We start from the raw sequence: 13,986 nt of genomic DNA, 5'->3' as shown, positions 1-13,986 counted from the left end.
AGGAGCAGCTTTCCGGGGAATGGGAAGGAGGAGGAGTAACCATAGCACTCCAGGATAGGATGATAACTCTCTTGAGAATGGGAGGGGGAGGAGTAACCAAAGCACTCCAAATATTGTGGGGAAATAAGACAATGCCCTGAGGACACAACATGGCAGAACAGGCACTCCGAGGGGGGAACTAGCAGTAGCCTGAGGGGACAACATGGCAGATGTGACTGCATCTGCACAATTTCCCAGCACAGAGGAAGATAGGGAGAGAGAAAGACACCTACAGACCCGCTTCAGGCTTCCACCATGCAGTTAGGAATCGGGCGCTCGAACCCGGGTCCTTGAGCTTGGTAAGTGTGTGTGTTCAACCCAGCGCACAACAACCACTGTCTGGCCTCTCGACCATACAGATTTTAGGAATGCAGCATCACTTTTTAAAAAGGGTGCTGCTGTTGCTTACACCTCTGGCTAGCATTTCTTTTCTCTCTCTTTTTTTTTTCTTTCTTGACTAGAATTTTAACCAGTAAACCCTCTAAGGAAACCACACATTTGCAAAACACACCTCACACTGGCACCGCCCTCCCCTCTGAAAACCCCCGCCCCGGCGACTAATGGCCCCTCCCTTGCGTCTAAGCCACGCCCCCAGATAAGGCGGGTCCTGCGCGCTGACGCACAAGGGACGCACTGACGTCTTTGCGCACCGCCCCCGCGGGTACCCGTCAGCCCGCTTGAACCGTAGCGGGGCGCGGCTGAGTGCCAGGGGGCGGGCGCCAACGGTCATCGCCGCCGGGCGGGAGAAAGCGCGGCAGCGGGTTGTTGAGGGTTCAGTTCAGCTGAGACCCAGGACCTGGCGGCTACTGAGCGCGCCTGATTTCTGCGCTCGCCTGCAGCCGCCCAGCGAAAGCATCCGAGAAGCCGGGCAGCGATCCGGAGCTCCCGGGTGGTTCGGGTGGCGTCCCCCGAGGCCGTCGTCGGTCATGATCGACTCGGTGAAGCTGCGCCGCGACGCGGCGGCCGACTTCTTCTCGCGCTACGAGTACCTGTGCGCGCTGCAGGGCTCGGTGCCGCTGCCCGCCGTGCGCGCCTGCCTGCGGGAGGGCGTGCTGGACGTGAACGCCGACCGCCTCCGCCTGGCGGACTGGGCGCCGCTGCTGAGCACGCTCAGGACCAACAAAGATCTGCCCCTGGTCTCCATCAAGAGCTGCTTCCAGCCGTGGCTCGGAGAATCCGGTTTGTAGTTCCCGCTCCCCGTGGGCCCGGGCGCGGGGACCCCTGGGCGAGTCACACAGGCCTCGGGGCTGTCATCCGCCACCTGCAGCCGAGCAGCACTCGCTCTCTGTGGTGTTTGCAAGGACTGTGAAGGACTTAGCGCGGTTTGTTTGGCCGGCATCACTGAAGCGTGTGGCAGATTGCGGACCCGCGTGATTGACGTCTGACTGCTTGATGTAGAACGAAACCTCCAGGATCTTGATCCATCCCCTTCCGTTTTCCATTTCATTTTGAGAGAGAGAGAGAGAGAGAGTGTGTGTGTGTGTGTGTGTGTGTGTGTGTGTGTGTGTGTGTGTGTGTGTGTGTGTGTGTGTGTGTTGGGGGAGGGGTGTAAGTTGTAGCATCGTATGGTGGCAAGAGTACAGGTGTGAAAGCAGGTGAGGGTTTGAGTGCCAAGTTTGGACGCCCGAATTGAGCAGGGTATTTCTTGAAGTATAACCGCACATTTGTAAAGCGACTCCTTCCACGGTTCTTGGGATTAAGAAAGCTACGGGAAAAGGACTAGAACTAAAGAGAGCAGCTCCCCAATATGGGGAAAGTATATAAATATTGTTAGCTGTAAACCCTATGGATCTGATCTGGGGCCCTTAGCGCAGGAGCCTCAGTAACCTCTGCTTCCCTGTAGGTCTGAGCTCACATTCTGTGGTCAGGGCTAGGAACATACAGGCTGCAGTAATTTCAGGACCCATCTTCCTCGGGTAGTTCCCTACCATTGTTGATCCACATTGAGGACAAGGTCCTATAGGGGCCCACAAAGGGGTCCATTATGTTGTTCCTGATGGAGATGACCAGTGACAGTGGCGAGAGGGATCTGTTAGAGGTCTAGGCCCATCATGTCCATGTGGGAATCCCAGGACTTTCTGACTAGGGCCCCAGGTGATCCTGGGCCCATACTTCCAGAGGGGTAAAGAACAGAGAAGCTGTCAAGGCAGGGGATTAGATATGGAGTTCTGGGGATGGGCATTGTGTAGAAATGTACCTCTCTTATCTTATAGTCTTGTCAATATTTCCATTTTATAAATAAAAATTTAAAAAGAAAGCTACAGATCTGCGCCTGTGAAATAGCTCAGTGGAATAATGTGCTGCTTTACCCTGTGCAGGACCCAGGTTGGGGCCTCGCCCCCACCATATTGGAGCCATGTTCGGTACTATGGTCTTTATCACTCTGTTTCTCTGCATTCTGTATCTAAAAATGAAAGACCAGAAAGTTAGGGTGTAAAGTATGCTGGCTATTGAATGAACTGTTTTTTTATTATCATTATTTATTTATTGGATATAGACAGCTAGAAATAGAAAAGGTAGTGATAGGGTGATAAACAGACACCTGCAACACTGCTTCACCACTTGCAAAGCTTTTCTTGAGAACCCAGGACTTGAACCCAGGTCCTTGCAAATTGTAACATGTGCACTCCACCAGGTGCACCACCACCCGGCCTCTGAACTCGGATTGCACCAAACCTTAAAGCATCATCTTTTCTTCTGGAAGAGGCAGTAAGAAAGGCCAAGCACAGTAGTCAGTACCACTGAAGAAGTGAGTTCTGTTGCTGCAGAGCATAGAACACTGAAAGCAAGTTTCAGGGAAGGCTTCTTGAAGGGCACCATCCTTTCTAAGGATGTGTAGGAGCTATCCAGATACACTAGTGAGATGTTTGTGAAAACAGGGTCAGGGCTGGCATTTAGGATTTGAGAAAGAACTGAGTTGAGACGAACCCTGGTGGGGCCAAATGGGGAAGGGGCCTATTTCCTCGTTTCCAAGGGTTTGATGTTAATCATGGAGACAGGGAGCCACTTAAGCTTGGTAAAATGGATTTTTTTACTTAGAAGCTTATTCTGACCTCCATATGGAAGGAAGGCATCTCATTGGAGAAAGTGAGTTGTATTTTATGCACCTGAGTTAATATATGTTTAGAAAGGGAAGGTCAGATTTCAGATAAATAGACACAATATGAATGAGAAAGAGGAAGAGGGATAAATAATAGGGGAACCTCGCTACTATGATTCCACCCGGACTTCTCTGGGCAGATGACCTCACCAGTGTTTCTTGAAACCCCTCCTCTCCAGAGTTCTACTCTACTAGGGGAAGATAGAAACAGGCTGGGGGTATGGATCAACCTGCCAACACCCAAATCCATTGGGGAAGCAATTACAGAAGCCAGAACTCCTACCATCTGCACCTCAAAAACAACTTTGATCCATACTTCCAGTGGGGGAGAAGTGATAGAAGGAAGAGGATAAGAGGGCTCTGAACTCCAGCTACATCAAGTCCCAGAGAGAGTGGACAAAAAGGGGAGAGATTTCTGGATGTAGTAATGGGACTATGTGTGCCTTGGAGGGGAAGAGAGGATTGGGTCTGGAAGAAAAAGGGGGCTATTATGTACAAATTTAGACAGATAGTTGGAGAGATGACAGTTAACCATGTCTGCAGTGTTGGGAGAACTGTGGTGGTTTGCAATGGAAGGACTTGGGATTCAGAACTCTAGTTGTGGAAATTACATGGAATTATACCCCTGTTGACATGTAATTTTGTGAATCAATATTGAATTGCTAAAAAAAAAAAAAAGAGAGAAGAAGACGACTAGGGAACCTTCCAATGGAGGGGATGGGATACTCTGGTGGTGGGAATTGTATGGTATTGTACCTCTCTTATTCTACGATTTTGTTAATCATTATTAAATCACTAATTTTTTAAAAAGAGAGAGGGCAGAAGCAGGTGACTGTTCATAGCAGTACCTCCCTATGAGCACAGAGCACAGCAGGAAGGGATTGAGAGTGGGAAGAGGATGGTAGGTCACTGTTACATGGGTTTTTTGTTTTTGTTTTTTTTCCCTCCAGGGTTGTTGCTGGGGCGCAGTGCCTGCACCATGAATCCACTGCTCCTGGAGGCCACCCCCCCCTTTTGTTGCACTTGCTGTTGTAGCCTTGTTGTGGTTATTATTGTTGTTGATGATGTCGTTCGTTGTTGGATAGGACAGAAAGAAATAGTGAGAGGAAGGGAAGACCGAGGGGGAAAGAAAGACACCTGCAGATCTGCCTCACCACCTGTGAAGTGACTCCCCTGCAGGTGGGGAGCCTAGGGCTGGGGAGCCTGGGGCTTGAGCCACATGCGCTTAACCTACCACCCGACCCTCCACTGTTATGTTTTTATTTTGTTTTGTTTTTTGCCACCAGGGTTATTGGTGGGGCTCAGTGCTTGCATGACTCCACCATTACCAGTGACCTTTTTTTTTTTTTTTTTTTAAGAGAGCTTGAGAGGCAAAGACAGGGAGGGAGAAATGGAAAAAAGGGGAAACACCTGCAGCACTGCTGAATGACTTGTAAAGCTCCCCTCCTACAGGTAATATCTAGGGGCTTGAGCCCAGTCTTCAGGGATGGTGATATGTTTGTTTTACCCGTGCCCCACTGTCCAGCCCCCATCTCCAGTGCTTTAAAATAATGATCTGTGAAGCATTCTAGTATGTCCTCCAGGTGGGTCTGGGCCCAAGATTCAGATTTGAGCTTTATGGGAGGGCAGGTGTTTGAAGACAGTGGAAAAGCAAGTTAATCACGATGATCCAGAAAATCATAGGTGGAAGTTTTTTTTTTAAAGGACTTGAATATGTTTGTAAACTGAGGGTTGGTGGCCAACAGAGAAGGATGTGAAGATTTAGGAGAAGAAAGGGTAGTTGATTTTTTTCAACCAAACCTGAAGCTTACCTTGTTCCTGGCCCATTCCTGAACTCAAGTTAGCACTGTGATCTCTTCTGCAAGAATAGACATCCCTGATGAAGAGATGTCAGCGTAGTCTCTGCATCTGGTTCAGATGTATGAAATGTTCTCTGGCTCTGTAGGAACTTAAGCAAAATAGCAACTTAGTGGGGTGTGGGGAGCAAGTGGGCCAGGAGGTGGCTCAGTAGATAAAGTACTCTCAAGCGTGGGGTCATGAGTTTGACCCCTGACACCACATATGTTCTCTGGTGTTTGCTCTCTCTAATGAACAAATTTTAGAAAATAATTTTTAAAATTACAGTTAGGCACTAATAATAGGCACATTTGCACTTTACCCACTGAGCCATATCCTAGCCCCTGGTTGAAGTTTTAATATCTTCTCTTCTTAAAAAGGGTTTAGAGGGTAGGAGCCATTTCTCTACCATAGCACAGAGCAGATGCTTTAATGATGACAAATGTGTGGTTGAAATCACTAATTTACGATATCATTTTACTCTAGGTTCTGACAGAGGTAAAGTTTGCGGAAGTCGTGTTCCTGCGATAAGAAGCAAAGATGTTACCTTCCAGTTATGTAAAGCTCTTAAATGTTGTTTAAGTGCATCAAGTGCTCTTAAGAACCTGGAGCTAAATGGACTTGTTCTGCGAGAGAGAGATTTAGCCATTTTAACCAAGGTGAACCTTCTCTAGTATGTGAACATTTGATAGTTGCTTCAGAGGGAAAACTAAGCTTATTAAACTTTTTCACTTTTTCTCCTCACTAAAGGGATTGAATAAATCAGCCTCTCTGGTGCACCTTTCTCTTGCAAATTGTCCAATTGGAGATGGAGGTTTAGAAAGTGAGTTTCAGTTTTTTTTAAAAGTCTCTTCCCATCTGACTGATTCTATCTTAATCTCAATCTGTACCTTTTTTTTTTTTTTTCTTGCTTTGTCTCTACCTGAATTCCCTCCTATTCTAACCTTGGTCCAATCTCACTTGTACTATACTATAAAAGCTTGACGTGCTGGATATTCTCTGAACTAATATTACTTAGACATTTTAAGCCACAGGCCACACAAATTTATACAATTTTGTCTTTTCTTTTACCAGAGCACTGCTTAACTCTGATTTATAGTGCTGTGGACTATTTTTTATGTTTTTTTTTTTTTTTGTGGGTTTGCTCATCGTGTGTGTGTGTGTGTGTGTGTGTGTGTGTGTGTGTGTGTGTTTTAATACAGGAGATATTTATAGGAAAGAAAATATAGTAAGTTGCAGAGAGAAAAACCATCACTTAAATAGTTAAAATAGATGCATGCCTTCATAATTGCAATGCACTGTGGCATATGCTAAAATAGGAAATACATTTGAAGTGCTATGGGAGCATAGGAAAATGCCCCCAGCAAACTCAGTAGTATTAGTGGAGGCAAGTAATGAAGTAATTACAAAGAAAGTGACTGTTGTTGGAGTGGTCCGGGAGGTGGCGCAGTGGATAAAGCATTGTACACTCAAGCATGAGGTTCTGAGTTCAGTCCCTGGCATCACATGTACCAGAGTGATGTCTGGTTCTTTCTCTCTCTTCTCCTGTCTTTTCTCATAAATAAATAAAATCTAAAAAAAAAAAAAAGTGACTGTTGGAAGTCTTAGAGTGTGTGTTCAGAGACCAGGCAGTGTCACACCTGGATAAGCACTCACATTACAGTAGTTAGGGACCCAAATCTAAGTCCCTAGTCCCCACCTGCAGGGGGAAAGCTTTACAAATGGTGAAGCAGGGCTGCAGATGTCATCCTTTCTCTCCCTCTCCCTCTCCCCTCTCAATTTATCTGTCTGTATCCAGTAATAACTTTAAAAAGTCTTTAAAAAAAAAAAAGAATTTGTGTTCATTGTGTGCAGTGCTATTCAAGAGAGGTAAGGAATCCTGGCTTTCACCTTGAGTGAACAGACAGTCTGGAGTCCACTTTCATTGTTTTGGTATATTGCATACAATCACATAAAATTCTCAGTTTATTGTTTACATTAAATTGTTTTTCAAGACCATTGGAAATGTAAATAAGAGATGTGTACTTTAAAGACTTTTTAAAACATATCTCAAAAAATCTGCAGTATTCTTTTTAGGGGTGAAAATAAAGTTTTCAATTTTGAAATACCTGATTTTAATATCTAAATAGTTATTTCTCAAACTAGAATAACTTTGGTTACTAACACATCTTAGAATGTTCCAATCTATCAGTCGCCTGGAAAGATATAGATAATGATTTTAAGTGTACAGCTGTAGATACCCATTAGATTCAAGAAAAATTGGATAAGCCAAGTTTGACTGGACTGTATAGACACTGTATCTTATTGTGCATATGGTCTTTTTCCCTTTTAGTTATTTGTCAAGGTATAAAGAACTCTGTCACTCTTAAGACAGTAAACTTCTCTGGGTGTAATCTGACATGGCAGGGAGCAGATCACATGGCCAAGATCTTAAAGGTGATTTTGTGTTTAAATTTGCATGACAATGTATTATTTGAGTAGAGCACAATAATATTTTGATTAAAATGCGAATTAGTTTTGTCTTTTGATGCATGTGGTACTTAACCAAATTTTCATATTTAAAGACGATGACCAATTTCAGCTTGGGGTTTTACCACTTAAAGTTAGCCCAATCAAGAAATGAGAGACTTAATATATAAAATATCATGAATAGGTTGTCAAGCAGTAGCGCAGTGGGTTAAGTGCACGTGATGCAAAGAGCAAGGACCCCCGTAAGGATCCCGGTTTGAGCCCCCAGCTTCCTACCTGCAGGGGAGTCACTTCACAGGCAGTGAAGCAGGTCTGCAGGTGTCTATTTTTCTCTCCCCCTCTGTCTTCCCCTCCTCTCTCCATTTCTCTGTACTATCCAACAATGACAGCATCAATAACAACAACAATAATAACTACAAAAATAACAAGGGCAACAAAAGGGAATAAATATAAGAGTAGGACACCAAAGTAAAAACCCTGTGGTGAGGGGGAGGGGAAGGTGGACATTTGGCTTCCAGGGGCGGGGGTGGGTGGGTGGGAGGGGACACGGTCTTTTGGTGGTGGGAATATTGTTTATGTACACTCCTATTAAATTGTAGTCATATAAATCATTATTTAATTAATATGAGAGGGGAAAATTGATTATATGTCTTGAACTTTTTTAAAAGGGAATAAATAAATATTTAAAAAAATATATCATGAGTAATACTTATATGCACTTTTAATTATTACAAATGTTTACATAGTATTTAAAGGAAACAGTTTGATTTTATTGTCTTAAATACTGAAATGATTCAAATATTTATTGTTATCTGCTATATTTAATAAAGAAAAATCACTAAGTTGACATTTTTTGTAAGTTTTAATAATGGTTTAACAGCTTTCTGATGGCTTTTGTTACAATATTTAGATCTAAAATTATTGAATTAGATGTGAAAGCTTTTTAAGAGTTTGATGTAAACTACAGAGTTTGGGTAAACTAGGTGGTCTTACACCTCTGTAGATAAAGTGTTGTTTTTTTGTTTTTTTTTTTTTAACAGCCATATTTGCTTATTTACATAGGAATTATGGTTTCTGCCTGACATCAGTACAGAAATTGTAAAGCATACAAAGCTGAAAAATTTATTTGGGGGGCTACAGAACAAATCTTTTGGCCCCTGCTATATAAAATGGTTAAGAGCATGGATTTTGAAATCAAATGACTTAGGTTCAGATTCCCAACTCTCCTATTTAATAGCTCATGATATGGAAAAATACTTCTATGGCTCATAATGAAGATCCCATAAAACACTGTTTTATAATAGTGCCTGACATATAACAAGTACTGTGAAAGTGCTTGCTGTGTTGTTTTCACATGTTATTGTTATTAGAAAAATGGCATGGTGGGCCAGGTGGTGGCTCACCTGGTTGAGCGCACATGTTACAATGTGCAAGGACCTGATTTCAAGCTCCCAGACCCCTTTCCCTTCAGGGGAAAGGCTTTACAAGTGGTGAGGCATTGTTACAGGTGTCTTTCTGTCTCTATCCCTCTGTATCACTCCCTTCCCTCTTGGTTTCTGGCTGTCTCTATCTAAGAAATAAAGATAATTTTAAAAATAATTTTTTAAAAAAGAAAGAAAAATGGCATGATCATCATTCCTTTAGAACCGTAGGAATTTGGGGTCTTTGTTTATTCAAGAATGTTACGTTTTTTTTTTCTTTTAAAGTCCGTGTTCTCTGTTATAAAAAAAAGTTGTGATTGTAGACAACTGAATATTCCTTGAAAATAATACCTGTAGTTAAATCAAACCATGAGTTTTCTAAACCTGGCATTGCTTTGCATATTTTCGACCTAGTGTTGGCATATATATCCTCAGCAGTATGTGAAATCCACTGGATTAGGAAAAGAATAAGAGGGGAGTCAGCGGTAGCCCAGCAGGTTAAGCGCACATGGCGTAAAGCGCAAGGATCAGTGGAAGGATCCCGGTTCGAGCCCCTGGCTCTCCACCTGCAGGGGAGTTGCTTCACAAGTGGTGAAGCAGATCTGCAGGTGTCTATCTTTCTCTCCTCTTCTCTGTCTTCCCCTCCTCTCCATTTCTCTGTCCTATCCAACAATGATGACATCAATAGCTACAACAGTAAAACAACAAGGGCAACAAAAGGGAATAAATAAATAAATAAATATTTTTAAAAGAATTTAATAAGAGATACTGTGTGGCTTGTACATAAAATATTTGTACAGACCTTACATAATTTACTAATATGTAAGATGCATGTTAAAACGTATTTGCTTTGGAAGCCCAAGTTAAATGTTCAAAGACCACTGCAAGACAGTGATAAAATTTAAAGACTCAGCAATGATAGAATTTAGAATCAGCTCCTTGATGTGGCAGATAAAATATATTTCACAGAACATAAATAACTGAGTTGTCAAGGTATACATAATTAATCACCAATAGCTCGTCCAATGACTAAAGGCTAACTAATCACTGGCAGACTGCAACCATAGTAACTGATCTCCTAAATCAAAATGCACTGCTTAAACTGTTGACTGTTCTTAGCATAAATACTTGGTATGTGCAAATACAAATCTCTTAGCATAATAAACCATTCTCTTTGGACATACCTTGTTTGCTTGCACAAGTATCTTAATTTCTTCCTTTTAAACCTTTGAAGTACCAGACCATGAGAAGACATGAGGAAACCTGGGCTGAAAGTCTTCGTTATAGGAGACCTGATCTTGACCGTATGGCTGGCTTGAGGCGCATCACTTTGAATTGCAACACACTCATTGGTGACCTTGGCGCAAGTGCTTTTGCAGAATCTGTCAGTGAAGACTTATGGCTTAGAGGTAAATTCTAAATTTGAAAACACTGAATTTCTAAATATTAAATGCAATTAGCTCCGGTATAATGTTTTTGTCAGGAATTTTTTAAGCCTTATATTTACAATGGAGTGTGAATGTGTGTGTACATATGTTGGTGCATGCACTTAACTTTTCTAAAAAGTTGCATATATTTATAAAAAATGCAAAGTAATCAAAAAATTAAAACCCAGAATTTCCCATAATCTTAGTACCAAGATACAATCACTTTATTTCTGTTCTTAGTCTTTTTTTCCATTAACATTCTGTGTTTTGTATGTTCCTATAAATATATTTGTATATTCAGCAATGACAAAAGTGGAATGATAGTTCCACTATTTCATAGTCCTTTTTTTTTCATTTAATACTGTTTCATGAATACTTCATTATGCTGATGTGCAGTAATTTAATCATTATTTGCAATTAAATTTAGACAAGTTGGTGCTTTTCCCCACTGAAACAAGATGCTGTAAATACTTAGTATTTGCATCTCTGTGATCTTAGAAAATTACTTCAGTAGAATAAATTACTGTAAGTGGAGGGAGAGTATGATCTTTTCTTCTCTTTCCTTTTTTGTGACAGAGACAAGGAGAGAGACAGAGTAAGACACCACAGCACTGAAGCTTCCTTTGATGCTGTGGGAGCAGGTTCAAATTTGGCGACATATTTTTTTTTTTTTCTTCCAGGGTTATTGCTGGGCTTGGTGCCTGCACCATGAATCCACTGCTCCTGGAGGCCATTTTTTCCCCCTATTGTTGCCCTTGTTGTAGCCTCGTTGTGGTCATTATTATTGCCATTGTTGACGTCGTTTGTTGTTGGATAGGACAGAGAGAAATGGAGAGAGTGGAGGAAGACAGAGGGGGAGAGAAAGACAGACACCTGCAGACCCACTTCACCTCCTGTGAAGCAACTCCCCTGTAGGTGGGGAGCCGGGGGCTCGAACCGGGATCCCTTACTCCTGTCCTTGCGCTTTGTGCCACATGCGCTTAACCCACTGTGCTACCGCCCGACCCCCTTGGCGACATATTTTTAAGATTTGACATATGGTGCCCACTTTGAGTCCACAAATGTTATGGCAGTTTATAGTCAACAGCAACAGTATATGGGAGGGCTGCACCCTTACAGAAAATGGCTTGTTTCACAAATACAACATCATTTACTTACCTTCTTCATCTGTGCTAGATATGTAAGCTGTTTATAGTTGGAGTTTTTTTGTTGTTTTTTGTTTTTCCTATTATTAGCAATATTCTGATAACATAGCCTTGGCTACATCTCCAGTGATTCCCTTTAAATTTCTAGGGGAAAGGAATCCTGACTCAACAGGATTCCTTTTAAAAGGAATCCTTTTTTTAAAAGGTTATTTTAAAAGGTTTTTGTTACATAATGTTGACCTGATCTGGTTGGAGACCAATCACTTTTTATTCTTTTAATTTATATTCCTATTATTTATTAAAATTAATGAGACTTCATAGCTGTTTTTAATGATCTGGCTAGTTGGTTAATAATATTCTGTATCCATTACTCTTTGGTAAGGATTTGTAAGAGTTACATCATGTTTTATAACATTTATGTCTGACTTAATTTTTCTGTTGTAGATATTTAAAGACTATAGTTATTTTAATGTAATGGTACATATATCACTTTATAAACAGATACATAGTTTTATATAATTTTTTAAATTATTATCTTTATTTATTGGATAGAGGCTGCCAGAAATTGAGAAGGGGGAGACAGAGACAGAGAGACAACTGCAGCCACTCGCAAAGCTTTCCCTCTGCAGGTGGGGGCCGGGGGCCTTGAACCCAGGTCCTTACGTACTGACACGTGCTCAATCAGGTGCACCACCACCTGGTCCCAATTCGTTTTATTTATTTCAAAAACAGCTGAGTATAGTTCTGTATATGGGATGCTAGGGATTGAACTCAGGACGTCATGGCTCCCAAGTATGGCATTCTGCCCTCTGGTTTGTTTATTTATTTATTATTTTGCCTCCAGGATTATCGCTGGGGCTTGGTACCTGCACCACAAATCCACTGCTCCTGGAGGCTACTTTTTCCCCTTTTGTTGCCCTTGTTGTTTATCGTTGTTGTGGTTATTATTATGTTGTTATTGATGTAGCTGTTGGATAGGACAGAGAGAAATGGAGAGAGATGGGGAAGACAGAGAGGGGGAGGGAAAGACAGACACCTGCAGACCTGCTTCACCACCTGTGAAGCAACCCCCCTGCAGATGGGGAGCCGGGGCTCAAACCAGGATCCGTATGCCGGTCCTTGCGCTTTGCACCATGTGCACTTAACCCGCTGCGCCACCGCCAGGCCCCCTATATAATATTTTTTATCTCTGCTTTTGAGATGATCCATTTAGTCTCAGTGAATACATCATTCAGTTATCATGATCTGTCAGTTCTGTTCTGTTCTTTGACCTTTTACCAAGAATATAATGTGTTGGAGCTAAAGGCAGGATAATTATGGTACAGCCAAGAAGAGGTGTGTGTTTTAGATTTTTGTATTATCTTTGTACGTAAATATTTCTTTAGCTTTTCAATATTTAATTTTTTAATATTTCTTTATTTTGGATAGAGATAGGAAATTGAGAGGGAAGAGGAGATAGAGACACCTGCAATGCTGTCTCACCATTTGTGGAGCTTCCCTCTGCAGGTGGGGACTGGGGCTTGAATCTGGGTTCTTTACACATGGTGAGGTGTGTGCTCAAGCAAGTGCAGCACCACCCAGCCCACAATATTTAAAATTTTAAATCATCCCTGCACAATCTTGTGTAAGAATCTCCCAAATATTAGTGTTACCTGTAGTTAGATCTTTATAAAATTTGTAAATAACTAGGGCCAAGTGGTGGCACACCTGGTTAAGCGCTAATATTACGGTGCGCAAGGACCCAGGTTCAAGCCTCTGGCCCCCACCTGCGAGGGGAAGCTTCATGAGTGGTGTGGCAGGGCTGCAGGTGTCAGTCTATCTCTTTCCCTCTCTATTTCCCCCTTCCTCTCAATTTCTCTCTGTCTCTATCCAATAACAAATAAAAAATTTTTAAAAATTGTAAATAACTTTCTGTCTTCCATCAAAAGCACTTGACCTACAGCAGTGTGGCCTCACCAATGAAGGAGCAAAAGCTTTACTGAAGGCTCTTGAATCCAACAGAACTCTGGTTGTTTTGGATATAAGAAAAAATCTTCTCATTGGTATGTCTCCACATTTTTTCATTGATTTACAAATAACAAAATTTGTAGATATTTACAATTTTAAAACGTAATGTTTGCTTAATCTTGTACTGTTCAATCTCGTGCTTCACTGTTTCCCCTTGTAATTTTCCAACTAAAAAGAGTTATATTGTATTTTGCTACTAACTGCCACTCTGAATAGATGTGAACCCAGATAATAAGTCTTTGTTCATTGAACAATATTTCCTTCTGTGGAGCTTCTGAATTCTAAAAAAGAGCATTTCATTCATTTGATAATTTAACCTAATTTTAAAAATTCTTTCTTGTGTGTCAGACATGAGTGTAGACATTAGGGATATAGGATGAACCAGGCTGAGCTATGTCCTGGACTTGTAGGATGAACCAATTAGACCAAGTGTTAGCCTTAGGGAGCTTACTTTTTTTTTTAAGGTCTTTTTAAAATTTGCATGTATTTATTTATTGGATAGAGACAGAGAAATTGAGAGGGAAGGCAGAGAGATAGGGGGA

At 41.8% G+C, this 13,986-nt stretch overlaps 1 protein-coding gene across 4 annotated transcripts in view; it reads left to right on the top strand.

The window, feature by feature from the left end:
* The first annotated feature begins 708 nt into the window (after positions 1-708).
* The window catches only part of CEP78 (centrosomal protein 78), a 37,155-nt gene continuing 23,877 nt past the window's right edge, over positions 709-13,986 (top strand). The window contains exons 1-6 of one of the 4 annotated variants that reach the window (XM_060199536.1): positions 709-1,218; positions 5,462-5,634; positions 5,726-5,798; positions 7,308-7,411; positions 10,100-10,274; positions 13,366-13,479. In XM_060199536.1, coding sequence (XP_060055519.1) covers positions 966-1,218; positions 5,462-5,634; positions 5,726-5,798; positions 7,308-7,411; positions 10,100-10,274; positions 13,366-13,479 — 892 coding nt within the window. In that variant the 5' untranslated portion in view covers positions 709-965. The remainder of the gene's footprint in view (positions 1,219-5,461; positions 5,635-5,725; positions 5,799-7,307; positions 7,412-10,099; positions 10,275-13,365; positions 13,480-13,986) is intronic. The other 3 variants (XM_060199535.1, XM_007516115.3, XM_007516116.3) reach the window with 3 other exon arrangements.

This window comes from Erinaceus europaeus, chromosome 10 (genome assembly GCF_950295315.1).
Source record: "Erinaceus europaeus chromosome 10, mEriEur2.1, whole genome shotgun sequence".
Lineage (NCBI taxonomy): Eukaryota > Metazoa > Chordata > Mammalia > Eulipotyphla > Erinaceidae > Erinaceus > Erinaceus europaeus.
The sequence above is the reverse complement of the archived record's forward strand: the minus strand, read 5'-3'. Positions and strand labels throughout refer to the sequence as shown.